The 22,953-nt window shown below is 38.7% G+C and overlaps 1 protein-coding gene across 2 annotated transcripts in view; it reads left to right on the forward strand.

Annotated features, from left to right (window-relative positions):
• Positions 1–22,953, forward strand: part of vps50 (VPS50 EARP/GARPII complex subunit) — a 154,815-nt gene that overhangs the window by 106,181 nt on the left and 25,681 nt on the right. For both annotated transcript variants that reach the window (XM_017694832.2, XM_017694841.2), the window contains one exon: positions 21,176–21,324. In XM_017694832.2, coding sequence (XP_017550321.1) covers positions 21,176–21,324 — 149 coding nt within the window. The remainder of the gene's footprint in view (positions 1–21,175; positions 21,325–22,953) is intronic.

The following is a 22,953-nucleotide window of genomic DNA, read 5'->3' on the forward strand; positions in this document are numbered from 1 at the left end:
TAGTTATTCATTTTAATCAAAATATTTAGTGTTTTCATTCACAGACTTGCTTTTTCCACTACAGAGTTCAAGCTTTAGAAGTTAGTTACTATTTTTTTTGGTTCTCACAATCTACGGTGGTCAGTCCATTGTTCTGAGAGCAGAAGCATCTTCTTTGTTTGGTTGAGACAAGATGTGAAGCAAGAGTAGAGCCTGATTTTTTTTTTTTTTTTTTTTTTTTTTTTTTTTTTTTACCCCCCGGCTTCATATGGTGGTGACAGTTTTGGTGGTCTACCAGGTCTTGTACTGTTGTTTTCCTGTGTCTTTTATCATCACTTTTCGAGCTCTCTTCTGTGTCCACCTCTTCACTCAACCCCTGTCCATGTCTCTTATTGGGTGCTGCACAGAAGTTTCTGAACCTGAGTTAGTAACCTTGGCCTTCAGAGCACTTTTATTTGTAGATGAATTTGGAGTTCCTTCCAAGATTTGAGTTTCTCCCATTTACAGTAATAGTTGGTAAAAATCTTGTGTGTAGCAACCAAAAACGAATATGTAGCTGCCAGTGTAGTAGATTCTGTGGCTACATCTTCTTTAAAAACAATATAAAAACAATATATTAAAGAGTTTTATAAGCCCAGAAAAACATTTTCTCTGTTTCACCCTCTGTCTCATTTGCTCTAACCTGCCAAGTCTGTCTGACTTGAGGGAGCCAAAAGCGATGCTTTTGCTGAAAATGTCACTCAATGCATTTGTGCTTTACAGCAAAGATTGCCTGCATTGAAGCTAATACTGTAATCTTGTTCATATGTGCATTTGATAGTTACACTTTGCTGTCTCTTGCTTATACAACATCCTTCACGATTTAATTATTGGCATCACTGTTTTGTGGTACATGATTTGATTTAGTGTGGTTCTTTATGTTGGACACAGAGCGCAGACATTACATCATGGTAGACAGTTCTTTGTCCTCATCATTTTTATCAGGACGTGAGTGGTTAGCGGCGCTCCCTGCACCTCAGGTCTGCAAATTGGGGCTGTCGGGACACATCAGATTTCAGAGAGTCAGAGTTAGTATTTCTTAGAGTGCAGTAGTGTTTTATCCTTAGCAGCCCTATGAAAGGTGAAGACTTCAGGACAACCAGTCAGTAGTAATGATGGTAATAAACAAAGACAACACTCGAGGCTGTCAAATAATCCTGACTGTGGGAGGTGATGAGAGGTTAATTTGCCACTAGCAGGGGTTTTCTCCTGGACAAGCAGTGCAACAGGAATGCCAGTTGCTAGGTCCCCTCTTTTGGAGCAGATGAGTGTTTTTTTTACAGAGAAATGCAGCAGTTTTCTTGTAGCAAATGAAACAACCACAGAGAGGTGATGAGCTGGGATTACCTTCTTTGACTTGCATGGTATGCATGAACAATCATAGCAGCGGCCGAGCCCCATGAGGAAACTGTACCAGATCCAGACGTGCATGCAGAAGATGGGCCAATTTATTATGTTTTCAGCCCAGTGTCTGGAATTTGTTTCCCTTAGCATCATCTAACAGAGGTTGACTGAACTGAGTAGCTGCTGAAGAGGATCTAGATCGAACAGCAGTTCTCCGTTTTTCAAAGCTGCTGTGGAGCATTGATGTATCATTGCGTACCTCAGCGATTTCATTCGAGTTCTTCTGAAGCTCTCATGGAAGTATGATTGTTATGAGCCTAGGGTCAGCCATCAGGGGGCAGTGGAGGGATATATAGGCTTACAATGCAGTAATAGCACCGCCTCCGGTGGGAAAAGCATCCTACTTTAAAAGCACATTTACTCCAGTCATGGCTGGCCCCTGCTGCACACCTACAGAAGCATATGCTGTCGGCCATTATATCACATGAAATGGCCGTGCGGCCCTGACGTTAAGAGTGTGTTGGGGGGTTTGGCGGGGCGGGAGGGGGTTGGGTAGGGATCTTGTGCAGCAGCTGTAAAAGCGCACCCGAGCAGAACCGCATATTGCACGTTAAGACTGAGAGAGGGCTTTTCCCATTCGAACACTCAGCGTGAGAGGCCTGGCCTGTAACCGGGGCTTAATGGCATCGTTTTGTGGCCAAGAGCAGACGGCTGAATTAAAAGCTCTTTAAAGCATTATCGCCTCTGCAGCTGGACTGCCCAGCACATTGCCTTGTGTGGTTTCTTAGACGCTGCTGACTAGCTTTTTAATCTTTGGAAGGTGGTGGTGGGGGGGCATGTTTTGGAGGCGAAGCTTTTAGTCTACCCCCACCCTTCCCAACACACACAGCTATTTTTTTTCGGCTCCATAAATCATTCATCACCCAAGATAAACTCACTGTCTCTGGAAAGTTTTGCCTGTTCTAATCATCCTGCTTCCCTCAGTCTGTGCACTATTAGCTTATGAAGATCCATTTGTTTCTTTGAATGACGGAGTCAAATCTAGGTCAATGATAGATTGTGTTTTGCACTATACAAAAGTCTGAGACCGCCCTTCATTTAATAAATTCCAGTTAAAACAGCCATTGTGTACAAATTCATTTTTGAGGAGATATTTCTCAGGAGACTAAATATTAGATAATCCGCTTGTATAAGGGAGGGGAAAGTCAAAATAAAAAAAAGTGAAAAAGCTGAAGTTTTCAAAACTACAGTTCAGGAAGTTATTAAAAAATTTAGAAAACACTGGACTAAAAATCGTGCAAGACCTGGTAGATCACCAAAACTGTCACCATCAGATAAACAATACTTAGAGCTTTCATCTCTGAGAGTGAGGAGAAAATCAAGCTCCACTCTTACTTTAGATCTGAAAAATCCACAGGTGTTTCTGTCCATCCTTCCACTGTGAGAAGACAGCTCAGCACTACATCTGAAAGGATAAGTAGCTGTCAGGAAGCCTTTACTGAGAATAGGGAACTGGAGAAAAAGAAGAAAATTTACACATCAAACAAAGAGGTTGCTGTTGGTCTCGAAACAGTGGACTGACTAGAGTCCAGACAGGGCTTCAGGAGTCCAGACCTCAACATCATTGAATGCTTTTGGGACTACTTTTATCATGAGAGGCAGACCATGCAGCCAACTTCTAAGACTGAGTTTTGTAGGTGTTTAAAAATATACCAGCAGATCTGGGTGATGTTTCGAGAAGACCGCTCAGTGCTATGTGTCTGAAAGGATGTGTAGCTGTAAAGAAGTCCTTATTTGAGAAAGCAAATAGACATAACATCTGCAAATTAAGTGTTTTTAGAACAGTTTTAGAACAGTAGAAAAATGAACTGACCATTCCAGTGCACAGTCACTGAATGTATTCAGAATTACTTGGATTGTAAGAAGCAGGAAGTGCAACCAACTAATAAGACTGAACTTTGGAGGTTTTGAAAAATATCCCTATTCGCTCGTTTGCCTTCACACACATATGAACTTGAGTGACAACCCATTCTTAACCCATAGGGTTTAATATGATGTCGGCCCACCCTTTGCTGCTGTACGAGCTTCAACAAAGGGGCCGTCCCCAAACTGTTCCCACAAAGTTGGGAGCATGAAATTGTCCAAAATCTCTTGGTCTGCTGAAGCATCAAGAGTTCCTTTCACTGGAACTAAGGGGCCGAGCCCAACTCCTGAAAAACAATCCCACACCATAATCCCCCCTCCACCAAATTTTATACTTGGCACAATGCAGTCAGACAAGTACCGTTCTCCTGGCAACAGCCAAACCCAGACTTGTCCATCGGATTCCCAGACAAAGAAGCGTGATTCATCAATCCAGAGAACACGTCTCCACTGCTCTAGAGTCCAGTGGCGGGGCTTTACACCACTGCGTTCAATGCTTTGCATTGCGCTTGGTTATGTAAGGCTTGAATGCAGGTGCTCAGTCATGAAAACCCATTCTGTGAAGCTCTCTATGCACTGTTCTTGAACTAATTTGAAGGCCATCTGAAGTTTGGAGGTCTGTAGCGATTGGGCGCTCATTTGTAAACAGATTACAGAGTTAATTGCTTGCTGCGTTTAGTAAATGGGGAGGGCAGCATGGCAAGCATAGGGATCTTTAGCTGTCTTGTGGCATCTTTTTCTACTTCAAAGGGAAAGTAAGGAAAGACCAGATGGGGAACTTTAAGGATATAATGGATCTCCTCTCTCAGGGGGTTCGTGTCACTCAAAGCTTACACTCCACTGTGTTCCCTGCTCTCTGCCTTTGCCTCCCATACATCTGCCAGAGTAGACCTCTCTCTCCACTCGCTCTTTCTCTCTCCACCGACAGTTATCGAATGAAAAAGCATACGAAACTAACTCCATGCTAATCTTGAAAAGTGTCTGTGCGTGTGTGATGATGACTAATGGTTCATATCTGATACTGAGCCCTTCTGACCCAGCTGGAGTCCAGTGATTAGCTCTCTGTAGTGATGCAATCCAGCATGCATTCCCCAACCTGCTGTGCAGGGAATCAGTGTGTAAACACTGATTGTTTATGAATTGGAGACTGATAGTGTGTGTAATGTGAGTGTGGGTATGTTCATGTTGGCAAATAAGTGTTGTCTTTGTGATCTTAAGTGCTGATGCTTGTGATTTCTGCTTCGCTGGCAAACTTAGCAGCGCCACTTATCCTTAGCATGTACCTTCAGTCGTTTTCAAATTCATCTTTTTATCCACTACCTTAATCTAATAATAAATGATAAATATTTTCAAAAGTTAAAAGTTAGAACTAGTCAAAGTAGGCACGATACCTCATACTGCCTTTCATATGCTTGTGTTATTGCTTATAAGCAGTTATAGTCACATCCATAACACATTATTATATCTGTTCCTACAAACATTTTAGACACTTAAGTTGTAATGCAATATAACTACCTTAACTTTAACAGTTTATAGAGCTTTATGCCAGTTCATTACAGGCTTTAAATGAAGTAATTTTTTTTATCTGGTGGTTTAGTCATCCAATAATAGTCTTTAGTGAAAAGAAATACATGAATAGCAGCACCAAACACTTACCTATGCTCTCCTTTTGGATTTGGTGTTAATGGTCAGTGGTTGTTGTGACAAACACGGGCAGGTCAACCATGGAAAGACAACCTGAATAACAGGCTGGCACAATGTTATTTAAGTCATATGTCAGAAATAATATCTATCTGAGCTAGCTAACTACAGTCATTAGCAAGTTGATTAATGTTGCCTAATGAAAATATGATAATCCATGCCCAGTGAAATTAACTATCAGGCAAACTGTCAAGTGTAAAAACACATCCTACACTCCTCAGACAATGGGCAAGCAGTGACATTGGGAAAGCCACTTTCTATTTCAGAACAGCTAAAGGAGCATGGTGAGCCCAGTGTGAGACCCATTTGAGTAGGGTGTCTGCAGCCCAGTTTAATGCCCAGTTGAGTGGCTTTTGGAGTTAATGCCATCTGTGACTAACCAGAAGGTCAACCAGTCCTACTGACATTTGTGAAGGTATCCTAGTTGCTGAGACAAAACTGATCCATGATCTTGGTTCTTACCAAAAATAACAGTGACTGGAGTTCACATCACTTGTAAAAATTCGCAAAACAGTCCAGTGGGTGAATAAAATGATGTCGTATTGTCAACTGCCCCGCCAAAAAAACCCTACACCATGGGTAATACACCTGTTCAAATGAATGTATTGATGTATGACAAACACACCAATAAGTGTCATGCAGTATGTGAAGGACTTAACGGTATACTCAAACCATTTTCTGAAATAAGACAGTTTAACCAGCTCTTTCACAACATGAAGCTCAAAAAGTGTGTTTTGCCTTTTATGATCTGGTGTTTTGCTAACTAAGCATTTATAAGGTCCAAGGATGTGTGGACTCAAAGCCTTCTTTGTCTCTTTTACACACCTGTCAGCTCTGTGGTTAACCTTAATCAAGTGGTCAGGTTATGAGCACAGAAATGCTCTGACCTGCTAGTCCTAAACACTGTGCAGCTTGTTCAGATTAAGATGTCTCACACGTTTCCTTCCTATGTCTGTTGCCGTCCATAAGCCAATGTATCCACCTCTGTATTCTTTAAGCTTTGCACACGGTAACCCGGAGGGATTTTTAGGGTACAGTACATTGCTTTGCTGAATGATGAGTTTGTTTATGGGATACCAAGCTGTGCCTCAGGCAGTGCTACAGGAGGTACAGCAGTGAGGGGATATTCTGCTATGAATGGTTAGAAACACAAAGTGGAGAAAACCACCCCAGTGTCTATAAAGGATGCATTTTCTTGCATTTAAAATAAAGCTCTGGGTTTGTTCTGCACTCTGCCATTAAGAAAGTGTCCTCTGTGTCGACAATCCTTGAATAAAAGCCCTAGCCCACAAGGAGTCCGTTTGTGGAACTTGCACACAATCATTTTGATTGCATTGCTGCTGACAGAAAAGCGCCGACTGTGGCTCTATTGAATTGGCATATGCCGATTTCAATCTCTGACTGCTATTCTTTTCACAATCTGAATAAAGCACCTTATGTTATTGGCTCTGGAGCCACTGATTTAATTTCCTCCCTCCTCAGTAAAGTTACAGAGAGGTCCTCCTCAGAGGAAGCTCATCTGCTAAATATGTGCAGTACTTTTCAAACTGAACAGTGAGGGACTCTGACACTGCGGTAAGCAAATTTGTAGACTCACATGACATCCAGATGCAAATGAAGGATCTAATTCCATTTGACACCCATTTAATGAGAAACGAATTTGGAATATTAGGAGAGGATGATGAAGCAAGCAGAGGAATTCATTTGATGGTAATTGCCTACTGACGTAACTGCCAGGGTCTTGGATAAATCCCCACTGAAGAAAACCCCAGGATTAGATTGCAATCAGAATGACCCTTGGAAATGTCCACATGAGAAGTGAGAGCTTGTAAGTCTCCTCCTGCTGTTTGGAATGCTCTCTAGCATTACATAATTATAAAACCACATAAGTGTGGCTTTAGTTCAGTGTATGTTTTGACTTTAATTTTTGAGTTTAGTATACACACAATATGTATATACAGTACTGTGAAAAACTATTTGTAATTTCTTCTATGTTTTCTTATCTGTGACATTTAAATGTTTCAGATTATCCAGCTATAATATAAGATAAAGACAACACAGGTAAACACAGAATGCAGCTTTTAAATGATTATTCCATTAATTGAAGATAAAACTTTATTTAAAAAAATAAATTAATTAAAATTACCCTCCTAAACCTAATAAGTGGTTGTACCACATTTGGCAGTAACAACTACAATCAGATATCTCAATGGGATTCATGTCAGGACTTTGACTCTGCCAGACCTTAATTGTGTTTCTTTTTAGCCATTCAGAGGCAGCCAGTGTGCTTTGGATCATTGTTCTGCTACATTACCCAAGTGCAGTTGAGCTTTAGGTCACAAACTGATGGGTGGAGATTCTTCTTCAGGATTTTTCTGATGGAGAGCAGAATGAATAATTTCTACAATTATGACAAGTTATCCTGGTCAGTCCCAGATCATCACACTACCACCACGTTTGACTGTTGGAGTAATGCTGTTATGGTGGAATGCATACACACAGACAAACACACACACCCAGTACTGTGTAAAAGTTGCAGGCACCTGGAAAAATTATGGGGAAAATTGCCCTGAACAAAGCCCAGTATTAACTTTAGTTATCATCTAATTGCTGGTTTAGCTAATCAGTAACACTGTCAAATCATGTGTGCTGTTGATGGAATTTATCAGGAGCCAGGAGAAATCGGGTACCAGACTTTGTTTTTCATACCAGCTCACAAGGTAGCATCTATGAATTGCATTTGGGCATGGTAGCAAGGTTAATTTATTTATTTAACATTGCATTAATCACATTTCCATACTCACTAGGTGTCTGCAGCAAAGAGATAATCTTGTGACGCAAAGCCACCAACTGGAATACATTTTTACACTCTGTTCATGCGCCATTTCTAAAGAGATTTTTTAATGCTACCCATAATGTAAGCAGTAGATAGAAAAGCAAACCTTCAGTTTACAATTCTGCCACACTGCGTAAAGAACAAAATGTGATGTCAATGCAGCACGTTGCTGTGGCACAGCAAGACTAAGCTACAGAAAAATATAACAGGGTCTATATATACGTGTGTCCACTGAAGGTACTGAACAATTGTGAACATCAGTGAAGATTTTCATCTCTGCACTGTGAGTTTGAGTAACGTTTGTTAACTTTCTTCCATGGAATTTCATAAATTCTCTGTTTGTGTAAGTTTATGTCCACAAGGCTTTTTTTTGCCAGCCCATAAGAGGAATATAACAAATCCAGCTGCGTCTGAAGACTCTCCTCTTCAGGTGTAGGCGTATAGGCATGCACTGTTCTCCGGTTCTATGACGGATTGTCTGAGATCCTGGCAGAGGAATTTAGCTGAACCTCCTGCTCCAAACTTTCTGCTCACAACAAATCAGCTGCTACTATTGAGATGAAAGCCAACAGTACCGCTCATATTTCAGCAGGGTGGACCTGCACTGCTTGCCAAATGAATCCTGTGTAGCAGATGCTGAAATTTTACAGATGACACCATGATGGGGTTAGGCCTTAAAGTCAGGAGAATCAAGCCGTGGTTTTTGTGGGTGAAATTTCCTGGATGCCATCACGATAAAAATCCAGACCTGTAAGGTTCGGTATGCAACAGAGGCTTGGAACTGTGCTGAATATATATAGTATCGTGGTCAAGCGCTTTATGTTGCCTCATGTTTTTTTGAGGAGATTGTGCGATAGCATTTTCCTGGAAAGCTGAGATTTGTCTCGCCTTGATAGTAGGTTTCAGCAAATGCCAAAATAAACTTGCTATCTTGGAGAACAAGAGAGGGAAGCAGAAGATGGAGTTATAATATCAGTTAAAGGAAAAAAAGAGAATAAAGAGAATAACGCAAGCCCTAAAATGGTACTTCAACTAGAATAATTACCAGTAATAATAAAAATAGAGGCTTGCGGGACTACAAAGACTTCTTCTTTGTACATTGGATAAAGATGTTAAGAATACACACAACTGCTTTTTTATGGCCTTTTATCTTTTGTGAGACTTTAATATAGTAATTTTTAAAATGTTCAGCTAAAAAAAAAATGCTTTTACTGTCATGCCAATTCCATCAGCTTTGCCTTATGCTTCTCTTAGATCTGTTCATTTCATTTGAAAGAACAAGCTTAATTTGCAATCAGTAAGTGTCAGTAGATAAGCCTTTGATGCGAATGCCCTGATTCAAAGCAAAAGTACACGAGTCTTGCCTCACTTCAGAAACTGCTGCTCATTTTTTAGGAACAGGAACACACATTCTTACTGAGAACCCATTTAGGTTTCGGATGTGATGATTAAAATAAGTGTTATTTTTACAATACTTTATGATGCTTATGGACTGTTTACAGTCATTTAATGATCGTGCTGTAAGATGGCTTTGCTTGTGTAACTAGCTGTGATGGTGCATGATGTTTTTGTAAGCCAATCGAGGCTGAGGGGAAACCTCACAGGAGTACTAACTAGAATCTGCTTGGATTTTACATCAAATGCCTCATATTTTTTAGCATGTTCTGGCTGGTGATACAAAGAAATAATCCAGTCATTCAATCTTTTTGCTAGACTGAAGTGACAACCAGATTCTGAGATGAGAAACCACTTTGTGCGAGTGCACTTTACTCTCAGCTTGTACCCACCGCAACAAAGACAGTGACTTCAATTACATGACAGTTCTTGAAAATAGAGTCAAAAGGCAAGGAAGATTAGATGGACCAGGGAGGAGGGGGTGGAACCATTAGAGGAGCACAGGGAGAGAAGGATGATGAGGCCAAAATTTAGCTATTGAGTGAGTTATGGGGCAACATTACGACATTATGTTGAAATGTACTCCAAAAACATGTTCAGCCTGATAGGGGTGAGCACTAAGGCAAAAATATACCTACAATACATTTAATTTTCACGACAAACAATATGCACCATGACATTTAGCTTATCAGTGGTGTAACAAGTTAGAACAGACAAAAAGGAACTGCTAATGCTTATGCATTTTAATTCAGCATTTCACAAGCTGCATTACAGTAAACTGTTATTTACCATGATACCAGGGAATATGATCTTATTGCCCACCTCTAGTTCAAAATAATAGATGTAGCCTACATCTCAAAATAGCACATTAAGTGGGGTCCTTTTACATGGCTAAAACAACAGTTTCACAAATTAATATCAGTTACTACCAGGGTTATTAGCTAATTAATCAGGGTGGTTGCGTTTGCTTTCAGGAACCTAACTTAGAAATATATGCATTAAGAGAGGACTATGACACTGCTCTCCTCCCAGCAAAGTATTCCGTTTTTTTTGCTTGGTAAATTATAGTGACATATCTTTACATGTCAATTATTTAGAGAGATTTTTATCTAATAATGATAAGTAAGAGTGGGCATCAAACTCCTCTGTCTCTTTTGTCTGGGGTGCGTGATTGTCAGTGTGACATTGCCCGTTAGGAAATTCATCTGTTCTCCATCTTTGAAATGCAAAATTACAAGCCTATAAGCACTTAGTATTTGGTTCTTAACCATTTGCTGCTGCAGGAACAGTGAGCAGTGTCTTTGCTCTCCAGCTTTGTCATGAGCTCCCACAAGTTTTTTCAGCGAACTGTCACTACCTGTTTTGGCTATTTAGTGTCATTACTTGCATGGGAGTTTAATGAAGTTAACTAGCATTAGATACTGAACTGTAGGTGGTTCATCCAAAGCATTACTTTACTCAGCTCTTAGTGACAAACATCTAACTGCTTGACATGTTATGTAAAGTTGGCCATTCAGCATTTCAGACTTTATTTTAACAAAATATAATGTTCACATACCTGTCCAGGACGAATGCCGATAATTCTGTGTTCATCCCCTTCAGATATAAAAGCTTTTCTCCATCTTTGAAAAGTACTTCCAGTGTTGATGCTTTTTTTAGTATGTCATGAAGTTTTTGGTAGGACAGTGTGTTTTTCCCTTCACAGTCCTAGAGCCTGCTGGCTTACATCACATTCTGGGTTTCTTTGCAGAACAGATGGAGATGGGAGCAGAGTAATGTGAGGTTGGAGAGTGTCTTATAAATGACTGACAGGATCACAGTATAAACACAGACAGGCCCTCCACTTTATAGTGCACTTGTGCCATTGCTGAAACAGTTCCTTTTTAAAATCATGCTCTACATATTTTTCAGACTATTTGTACTACTAAAAAATAGCAAAAAAAAAAAAAAAAATCACCTAATTCTCTTTACAACAAGCTGATCACTTATTTGCAGGATTTTGTCTTATTTTGTCACATTTTTGTCCACCTCTGCCAGAATGTCAGTCCTGATCAGTCCAACAGCTGTTTAAAATCGGAAATTCTGGACCTAACCTGCCCACTGTTATTAAAATACAGGGTTAGATCAAGCTATGTTTAAAGATAGGTAACTAAGCAAGAGATCCTGCTTTAAGAGTCAGACCCCAGGATGCTTTGGCTCGGTGAAGCTTGAGGGATGCACTGAAAGATTTAGACCTGTCAAAAGAAATGGAGACCAGAAAGGGTAGAAACTGTGTTTTGGTTCCCAGTGGAGTCGGGATAGTGTCTTACTATGACACACCGTAAGGCGTAAGGCTGACTTTCCTGACAGGATTTATTTATTTATTTGTCCTGATAGCCCTCTTTTGATACACATTATTAATCCTGTCACATTCAAAAGTTTTTTTTTACACATATAACAATGTTATTTTAATCATTTATTAGAATGAAATGAAATGCCCTTTTGAAATATATTATATAAATATTGAGGCCAGTGATTAGCTCGCTAATGTGTTAACACTCTGCTGATCAGATATGATTCATTGCTCCTTAGAGGGTGTTCTGTAATTAGCCGGGCGGCCTCATTATTTATTTTTTCAGATATCAGAGCTAAATCAGCTACTTGGTGAATTCAGCACTCCCACTTTCTCAGAGTCTTAAAAATTTATGAATTTTAAAGGATTGGAAGTCATCCAAAGCTTCTTCAGTCTGATAATTCAGTCTCAGTAATTTAGTTTCTGATAAGTACAAGTTTTAGTTCCTTATTGACTTCAGTGCAGCATCTGCCATGCACAAGAATTAATTTGATCATCTTGGTCCACTAGGAGCCCTTATTCTGAACCGGTTATTTTGCTTCCTTAGTAGCTTTTCTGCTGATTACAATAACTATTTTCCTCTGTTTTTAATGAGAAATGTTAGATCAATGCAAGAGTTTCCTTTGCTAATGCAGCTGAGGATTATTTTCATCTCACTGAAGGGCCTGATAAAGAACAAATCACAATCTTACAACTCACAAGGGACTCTCTTAGAGCTCCGTTTTGGATATAATGACAGAAGATACATTTCTCAATTGCTTTCAACTTTCCCCTCTCTCCGACAGAAGAACTGCAGTCCATACAGTTTATGAATGGAAACCATGCTGCAAAAAAGCCTGTTTTGAATTTACCATCTTTGTAACGAAGTCATCATCACTCATTTGTACATCTAGCAATTTAGATGTCCCACCCATTCATATCCTATCAAATCAGCTGCTCTCATTCCTTTTAAAAACCCATTGCAATGATATCCAACTAAATCACCTTCTTTCAAAAGAGAACAGGAGATGATGATTGATTGGATATTAATTTAATTGGTTATAGCTGCAACATTCACTCAGTTGGATATTGAACCTATTCAGTACAACGATCCATTTCAGTTTTTAAAGGCCCAGTAACAAAAACCCTTTTTTGTCCTAAGGGATGAAAAAAGGTTGGAATAGTGGTGATGTAAAAATTGAATTTCATGGGGGGAAAAAAAGAAATGTGAGATACCGTCTTTATTACAAAAAATTTTAAACCTAAAAAATATTTTTTGAGGCAAAATACTGATCCTTTCTTTTAATTTCATTTGTTCATCTGCTATGCCTGCATTTACAAACTCTATAATGAAATCTTCTTGGAAGATCCTTTGGTTATAAATTGAAACGGGTTTATATAAAAAGGCCTTTTTTTATCCTCCTTATCCAATACATGATGCAGTTCTACATGGCAGTTCGGCACATGAATAAAAAAAAAGAAGAAGAATGATTAATTTCTTTTGGGGCCACTCACATGCTGCCAGGGTTAGATAATTAAAGTTAGCTGTGCTCGCAATGAAATGGATTACTCTTTTCTCTACAATCCTCATTCTTGGCCCTTTGTTCCTGTCTTGGAACTGGATGCAGTTTTTTCGAGCTGTACTGAGTGCAGTTTTTTCACTGTTACTTTATCTGATTCCATTTTTCTTTTTTCTCAGTGATCTTCCATCCAGAGCTGAAACACCAAAGGCTTATTATGTGTTTATTCACACATAAAAGGAAATAAAGAAAGATCAATATACGTTACCAGACAAAGTGCCGCGGCTTCAGATTAGCTATTGATTTCTGAACTCTTGAGAGAATTTTTCTCTGAATAAAGGAAGCATTCATTCATTTCCAACTTTTGCCCATTCATAAGTCAGCTAGGTTTTGGAAGGAACTCAGAAGACTTGAGGCCAAGAATACAACTGTGTTGCACAATGCATTGTAACATGTAGGAAAGATGAGGTGCTTAATCAAGTGAAGACATCAGGCAGAGGCCACCTTACTGAGCTTGCATCATCCTCATCGTCACTATAGTTAAAGAGGCTCCCAGTGAGAGCTTTTGCATCCCTCTTACGTTGTTAGTCATTTAAATACAAAGTGTAGCCTTTGTCCCGAAATCTCTGTGTACAAAAAATAACCGTAAGAGTTGAGTTGACAAAATGCTGAACTGCTTATGCTGTTGCTCTTTCTTTCTTTTTTTCTTTCTTTCTTTCTTTTTCTTTCTTTCTTTCTTTTTCTTTCTTTCTTTTTCTTTCTTTCTTTCTTTCTTTCTTTCTTTCTTTCTTTTTCAGGTCTATATTAACTTTATTGCCTCATAGCATCCACTGTTTGCTCAACGATTAAATCTGGCCGTGTTGCCCCACCAGTAACTGTTATTTTGAACAAGCTCATTGCAGTAGCTGTTTGTCTAGGTGACCTCCCTGTGGCAATATAACAAAAGAAGGGCAGATGCTCACTTGCTACCTGAAAGCCAAAAGGATAGCGTTATGATGTTCTCTTCTGTACTTCCGCTTCTCATTTGCCACACATAATTCAGCGATTAAGGAAGGACAGCCAGGTGACCTTGCTTTTCTAAACTGGAATTTCAGTCTGCGAGAGATGACGGAGATGAGGAAGGAGCTGAACAGCTCAGTCTTCTCTGGCATCTTGGAGATCAATTAACCTGCAAGGTTTTCATTGTGTTTGTCTGAACTGCTGCCTTTGTTATAGTTCACTCAATCTACACATATATTATTTGCTTTCACATGACCTAATCATATGTCAGCACAGTAGACAGGAGTCTGTACCTCTGTCTTATTATAACATATTGTAGCATCTTATGCGATGGGCGGCATGGATTTGCAAGTGTAATGTGAATTGTCACATTCATTTCTTTCACAGTGCGTTTCCCTCGTTCATTTCCCTCTGTTTTGCTAGTGTACCATGAATCCAGCCTGTCTCTTTCTCTTTCTTGCTCTCTCCCTCTCTCACTCTCACACTTCTTACTGAGCACAGAAAGCATGTCTAAATGAAATGCTAAGCCCCCAAATAGCTACCGTTTTGACTCGTCTGTCGTCATTCCCTCTGAGCCAAGTCTGCCTTTCCCTGTATCTTTATTTACTTATGATTTGATTTCCAATCACAGTCTGACTTCCAGAACTTTGTAGCTTCCTTCTCAGTCACGCTCATGATAACCCATGGTAGTTTTGCATAATTGTCTGTAGTCATAATTTGGTGCTCTTTGGGTTTCCAGCAGAGCTATGGTAATGTGCTGGCTGGTGTACAGGTCTGTCTAGTTCTGCAGATGCTGAGAGTGCCTGTTTTTTCAAGAGACTGAATGAATAACCATTCAGTGATTACCGAAAGAAACTGTTTATTATGCTGTTCTTTGATCCTTAACAAGTGTAGTCAGTATATCAAAAGTACAATTAGTAACAGTAATGATATGTTAATTCAGCATTAAAGTGAAATTTAGAATGCATGTAGTGTTTTACTGTTTTCCTTTAGGCACTGTGAATGCAACACCCTAAAGCTCATTCCAGAAATATATAGTGTTGGATAGCCTGTTGAAATTTTTACTGATGCAGTACTGTGCAGAAGTCAGAGACCATCCTTTAATCATTTAGTGTCCAGTCAAAATGACCATTAGATGCAAGTTTTAGCGTTCATTTTTCCACATCTGGAGAAAGGTATATACATATATTTCACAGGATTTAACAGAAAATTACAGGAAAAGCTTAACAGATAAATATTCAGTATTTGGAGTGTGGACTCTTTGCCAGCTTCCACTGTTTTTCAGAGACCAAAAAAAACCATGTTTTTGGTTTTACAAAGTAATCTGCAGGAATATCTTCAAAGTACAGTCTTAGAAGTTGGTTGCAACAGTGTTATTAAAGTCTGGTTTCTGGGGTGGACAGTCTATTGCTCTGAGAACACCAGCAAGTTCTTTATTTTTTTTGCAGACTTTCTTTTTTTGCCCATATCCTTTTCTTAGTAATGGTTTCTAGACAGCTACACATTCTTTCAAACCTATTGCATTGACTTGCCTTCTCACAGTGGAAGGATGGACAGAAATGGCTATGAATATGGAGCTTGATTTTCTCCAAATCTGTAAGATCAAAGCTTGATGGTGACAGGTTTGGCAGTCTATCAGTTTGCAGGGGCAGCCTTTACTTGCAAGGTTTACAAAACCTGAGCAAACATTTAGCTTTGTGACAGGATTAGATGAATTAGTTATCCATATCAACCATTATATTTTCCTGCCTCTGTTTTATATAAGGAGAAATAACAGAAATAACATTGACCTTTCTGTTTAGTTGGTTATCTTGTCAAATGGTTAATTCACAAGCCATGCAGTGTTATCTTTTGTATATAGACTACAGTGTATTCCATGTATTTTCTAAAAGGCACCCTGAAAGATATGATAGGGTTCTTGTCAAACAAGTGACACGGGATCTTTGTCAATGTTTTTATCAAACGTTTTCAACTTGGGTTCAGAAATACACAACCGAGCAACAGAATATGATTGTTTAGAAAGAAAATAACTCTAGTCTCTTCAACAGGTGAAAGCCATGCTTAATTGAGTTTAATCAGGAAAATTACTTGTGCAGTCTAGAAGTTCCAGCCTTTTCTCTCTGATGAACCCCTGGGTTAGGTGCATGTTATGCTTCACACAGTGACTTGGGAGGCATCTGCTTGGACATGGGAATGCTACCTTTACTAGTTACATTACCAGGGAAGTTCAATGAGCTAGTTCCAGAAGCAGCCACGCATACCGAACCTATGACACTACCTCCTCTGTGCTTCACAGATAAAGTGGTGTACTTAGGAGCATTTGCAGTCCATCTCTTTCCCAATACTTTTCATTTCCCATCGCTCACATAAAGATTAATCATTACCTTATCTGTTCTTATACTTTTCTCCAGAACTTTTCTGGTTCATATTTGTACTTCTTTGGGAATCCCAGCTCTGTCCTTTAGTTCTTGGTGTCATCTTCTTGTAGTTTAGCTTCTGTAATCCTTCTCTTAAAGTCTTCTGCAGATGGTGGATATTGACATTTTCACCCCTGCACTCTGTTGACTTCTTTTTGTTCTGTAGACTCTGTAAAACTGACTACTGTGGTTCCTAGGACGGCCTAGTCATCACAAATTTCAAATTTGTTTTGAAACATTCCATGCTGTTGTTCTGAGAAAGTCCAGCTGTTCTGCAATGGTTCTGACTAATATTTGCACCAGTCTCACATTCAAAACTCTTGCTTTACATCATAGCCAATGCTTTAGTTTTCATTATTTTTTGTTCTTTTTATTCCAGAATGGTGCTAAACCACTAATAAAATGCTCCAGTGACTTCAATTCTGCACATTCACAGCTCTTTGTGTTTACTAAGGGAATATGGAACACCTGAGAAATCAGAATCACTGGTCATTCATTTGTCCCAGTACTTATGCTCAGCGGAAACTGGTGAAGTTTACACATCAAATACCAAAAAGAGCATGCCCAGAAATAAAAGCTGACATTCTGTGCTTAAGTATTACAATCTACGTTTAGTTCATGTTCTGTCTTGAATTCAAATTTTACTGACAAAAACAACCCATTCTATCTCGTTGTCTCAGTATTTTTGCTTCTAATTGCAACATACCACTGAGTTAAGCTCTAATCATATAAACACAGATACGTACTGAGGGCTTACATTCAGTTTCTCAGCCGCCACCTTTAACATTCCACTGAAACACCACCATTGTTATTTATTCACATTATATTTAATATTTCTGGTTAGCTGTGTTTTTTTTGTCCACTTTGATAAGTGCTCCTTTTCTGTCAAGCAATCAAAAAGATAATATGTATCTACTTTTCCGCTCTCCACATCAATAGACCCGTTAACGACGCACAATAAGCAGCGGAATTAGCGTTGCCTTTTGAGAGCTGGATGCAAAGAGGAACTTAAATCTCCAGTTTATGAGAAGGAGTAAGCCTCTGTATCTCATTATCATTTATTTTTTATTATGGAACAGAAAAAAAAAAAGAATCTTAACCGTGTCATGATTGCTTTCTCCATGAATAGCAATACCACAAGATTCAATCCCTGTTAACAACTATTTGATTTCAATTTAGCATTATAATTATGTCTTTGTGAAGTAGCAATATTCAAGATGTCTTAAAAGGCTGTAATGAAGCTGTTTGGAATCAAATTTTCAAGCTTATTCAAGCATGCCTGAGCAGTGCCTCTACAGCTTTGAAAAAGATGTAATGTGTGTGTCCTGGGCTATATTTAGATAAAAATCCATCAGTCCTTCTATGGAATAATGGTGCTGGATCTTCCATGGCCAAAATGACCAACGGGCTAAGTTTGGCCTGCCAGATGGCATACCTTGGTTCTTTGAGATCTTTGGGAGTCCAATTCTAGACTATTAACTAAAGCTCATTACTTGATATTAATTATAATGTATTTTAATGTTTTAGCTCTTAAACAGGAATAATGTAAGTGGGATTGTGGAAGTGACACGTTTCCTGATTCTCCATTATGAACTGCTTCTCCAAAAGTATTGAGCCATTGCATATGGCCAAGCAGTGGCCATTGCTAGCTCAGATGAATGGAAGTAATAACTGCCTTTTACACAAATGGTCAGATTAGATTACATTAGATTCTGAATGTTCTCAGTACTTCAAAGTCAAACTGATTCTGGGACACGTTTATTGTTCGCTTGACATTCTGATTTCTCTATGCAGTTTTTCCGCAAATTATTTCCCTTAGTATCGCACGGGAACATGCTTTAGTCAATCAGTATTTGTTGTTCATGTGTTTTGCATGGCAAGAAAAAGGAATATTGAAAGTATGTTATGTTAATATGTTACTGCATCTTTAGGTGTTTCTGACGATCAGAGAAGTTAAATAAATAGTTAAATATGCATCCCTTAATTTTATTTATCAGAATATGAGTGGTGCTATAAGCTCTTCTTCACATTCTTTAAATGTTTACATTGTCTTCTTCAGAAAGTGGGGAAAGAGAAGGCACTACAAGGTTATTGTCAGCAAAGGAAGTATTTGCGAATACTCTGGCCTTTTGAGTTCTACATGCACGCAGCTGTGTTAAAAGGGCTACACAATACAAGAAATATGCTAGTTGTCTTGCAGTTTAGAGATTACTATCTACTGTGTACATACTGTCAAAAACTGTATCCTCATGTTTTGTTATTGCTGCATAGTGTGTGGTCATATGTTCTTGTAATTGTTGCTGAAAGCTTCAAGGCATATATGGTCTCTTTATTTATTTTATGCTGTCTGATTTAGGCCTCCAGTCAGTGGTAGATGTCAAAACAAACTGGCTTGAAAAAATAAAGTGTCCTTGTACCAAATGGCTTAAATGACTTACTTATCGTAATCGATAAGATGGTTTGGTGTCTAGAGTCCCTTTTGGGACTGTATATACGCCTGTTCCCATTTATAAACTAATTCTGACCAGATGACATTTTTTAACAGCATGTAAATCCCAGCCTTCTCGTTCAAGATGAATGGCATTCCATTGAAGCACATCCCTGCCTGGTGTTGTCCAAGTCTTATCAGAATGAGACCACAATTATTCATACACCTGCATTGTAGGGTTGAATGAATATTTGTTTTTTTTAATCATCACCATATGAGTCCCACAGTAACAGAGCGACCAAATTCTTTTTGGAGACTAAATAACCAAGTGGCTAGTTTGGAAAAAATGCAAATGTACTCAGATTTGTCTTTCAGTTTTAGTTCATTTGCAATATTATGAACATATATGATAACATATATGATAACATATATACTCATGTGTATGTTAATTATATGTTATTTTACAAAAGTAATGCCTGATTGGATATCTTGTAGTTTTCACAATTAGCAGTACACCCTGGGGAAATAAATCAGTGAAATAGAGTCCTATGCAAAAGTCAGATGCAACCCTTTAATTTTTCATTCAATTTTCAGTCAGAATGGCAATGAAGTTATATAAGAAACAGTCAATTAAACTTAAAGCCTCCAACACTAAATATGATACTAGATCTATCAGTAATTAATTTGTACACAGTCATATTGGAACAGGAAGGGGCCGTCCAGAAAACTTTTCCCACAAAGATGGGAGCATGAAATTCTCCAAAATCTCTTGGTCTGCTGAAGCATTAAGAGTTCTTTTCACTGGAACTAAGGGTCCAAGCCCAACTCCTGAAAAACAACCCTGCACCAAAACTCCCCCTCCACCAAACTTTAAACTCAGGACAATGCAATTAGACAGGTACCATTCTCCTGGCAACCGCCAAACCCAGACTCGTCCATCGGCCTTTGTAGCGATTGACTCTGTAGAAAGTTGGTGACCTCTGCGCACTATGTGCCTCAGTATCTGCTGACCTTTGACATGGCCTACCATTTCATGGCTGAGTTTCTGTCATTCCCAATTGCTTCCACTTTGTTATAATACTACTGACAGTTGACTTTGGAGTATTTACCAGAGAGGAAATTTCATGACTGGACTGGACAACTGGACTGTTGCACAGGTGGAATCCTACTAAAACATGATGCATGATGTACGTTACTTATGCATCATCTCTCTCTTCTTAGTACATCACGCCTGTAAGATTTGGTCAGTATGTGACTATACCTACCATATACCTACCAAATTTGAAAGTTTAATTGCGATAATGAAATATGGGCTGAACTTGGCTCTAAATTGGTTTTTAATTGTAATTTATGTGGAGAAACCAGAAGAAAAATATTATTCTGACAAGAATTTTCAGCTCATGTTTGACCATGGGGACACTAGCACTGCCGGCACTTTGCACTGTCTGAGTCATTGCTGTGTCACTGCACCTTTTTTTACCTCCAGGCAATTTTCACAATCTCTGCATTATATTGCTGCATCCTATGAGAGATTCAGAGAGAAAGAGAGAGGTTTTAGCTTCTGGCTTTGTAAATTGGCCGTCATTAACTTTTGTGACGTCAGTGTGCCATAGTTTTATGTGCTTTTAGTTTATTTCTGGGGCTGTTCAGGCAAGGAGAGAAAAACTCACTGGTGTAGGTATGCAGTTCTTTGCTTACTTTATATCTAATCTGAGCACTGCTCTGGTTTGTTTGTGTAATGTGTTATTTGGATACAGGCCCAGTAGCAGTGTTAAACCTGTAAACTATGCTCAAATGTGTTTAATTTTCTTTTAGTTATGATTACAGTTACAATGAATTAGCAAAAACATTGTATCTTAAGTTGATGCAGCCAAACGAGGAATTGTTAATTTCTTGTTTGGCTGAGAAGAGGTTTACTGGGGCCAAGGAAGTAATCAGAACAGGTTATTTGTGGAGAGATTGTGTGTGATTGTTTTAGGAACATGTGAGACTATGCTTGAGTCTTGAAGTCTTGCTAATTTCTGGTTTTAGTTATATGCACAATTTGTTCTACTTGTCTGTTCTGTTACCATTTAATCTGGTTAATGGTTAATGTTTTTTATATATATATATATATATATATATATATATATATATATATATATATATATATATATATATATATATATATATATATATATGTGTGTATATATATATATATATATATATATATATATATATATATATATAAACATAACAAGATTTGAACTGTGGTCTGTGTTCTTTGTATGTTTGTTTGTGCAGGAGGCAGGAGGGGAGAGTGTAGGCCCGCATGGACCCCCAGAGGAAAGGAAGGAAAAAGTGCCCAGCCCTCATCTCAGCCAGCTGGTGGTGCTGACTGCCAGTGGGACGCTGTATGGCCTGGCTGAGAGAGTGGTCGCAACCGAGTCACTGTAAGAGACCCACACTTTTAAACATTTAACCCTGTTTTAGCTGCACATGTGATTTCAGATCACTGGTTACTCATGCATGTAAAGTTGATCTTTCACAGGTTGTAACATGCGTGTGTATGAGTATGTAGCCGAGCCGTGTTGACATAGAAGTGCTATTTGTCAGTGTTGAGCACGGTATATTCATTGAGACATTTCAACATTTTGAAAGTACCCTTCTGAAATTTTAAAGATTGCAAGTACTTCAAGATGCTTTTTTTACTTTGTAAGAGATGCAGAGCCAAACAAGATGGAAGGCGATAAAATCCGTCTCCTTCTGAAAATGGGTAGCTAAAAAAAAAAAAAAAACAGTTGCTACTTTTCCACCTAGAATGATCTCAGTGGCCTATTTATTCTAAGCTTCATTTCTAAAAGACTCGTCTACTACACTGAGCCAAGGCCTGTGTTGTTTGCCAATAGTGAACCATAGTAATTGGAGCTAGGCCTTCATTTTTTTTCATAAATGTCAAACCTCAGTCAAAAACATGGAAATACAGGTCTACAATAATGCTCATTTTTGTTAGCATACCTATTGGTGTATTATTACTGGTAGGGTATTCACATGAACCTCTGAAGCTTTGAAAATGTACCTTGACTTATTTGCAGCTCATAGTTTGAGATATTGAAGTGTACTTCACTTTGTAGTAGCTTTGCAGTGACTCCTTCAGTAAAGAGCCTTGACACAGAGCTGCCACTGCTTTTTACAACAGCTGACTGAAATGCATTGGTCAGGCTACCACTTGTAGTCACAGTCAATCAGCATTTTTTCTCCTAAAATTGGTCCCACTTGTTACAAAACAAGATGTGAATGGATGATTCCACCATCAGTAACTATGTTATTGATTTGTCTGGCATGTTAGGCCTTCTGTTCAACTCTTGAAGTACTAACCAGTGTGAGATCTCACTTAGCAGTACCTACCACAGAGAGAAAAAAAACTCCTGATTGGATCATTTTCCATTTGACATTTTCAAAGTACAACCCTTTGTTTCTAATAAAAACTTAACAATAGGGTATTCCTACAATAATTACAAAATCACAGGCATGTTTTGTTTCACTGAAATCATCAGGTCTTCTCTGAAGTCCTAGAAGGCCCTCAGGTTTTCCCACTGGGTTTTTGCAGAACCAAACTAATGTACTCCCTCTAGTTAAAAAGAGTAAGTTCTGGGAGGTGCTCAAGGGAAGAAATGCTTTATGATTTTTATTATATCCTCTTAAAGCCCCCAGAATGGGAATCAATGCACAATTGTTTGCTTATTTATTGTGTTTGAAACTAATCCACTGGGGAAGCAAAGACAGATTTTTATTGCAGCTTAAATGGCTAAACCACCTTGTTGATTGCCCTGACGCTGAAAATAACAAAACTAACTTTTTCCTGAGTAAAGTTGCAACCAGCAGGTGACGACGGCAACAGTGAACAACCAACATAAACACATGCACAAACTTACACCCTTTTCAGCTCGAGACCACCGATGATTTCAAAATGCACTTCGTCATATTCTTCATAACTTTCACATTTCATAAGCTACATTCAAAATGTGGGTGTCATATGAGAGCTTCTTTCCAGTCAAATAGATGGGTAATGTAATTTTAAA

Source organism: Pygocentrus nattereri, chromosome 27 (genome assembly GCF_015220715.1).
Source record: "Pygocentrus nattereri isolate fPygNat1 chromosome 27, fPygNat1.pri, whole genome shotgun sequence".
Lineage (NCBI taxonomy): Eukaryota > Metazoa > Chordata > Actinopteri > Characiformes > Serrasalmidae > Pygocentrus > Pygocentrus nattereri.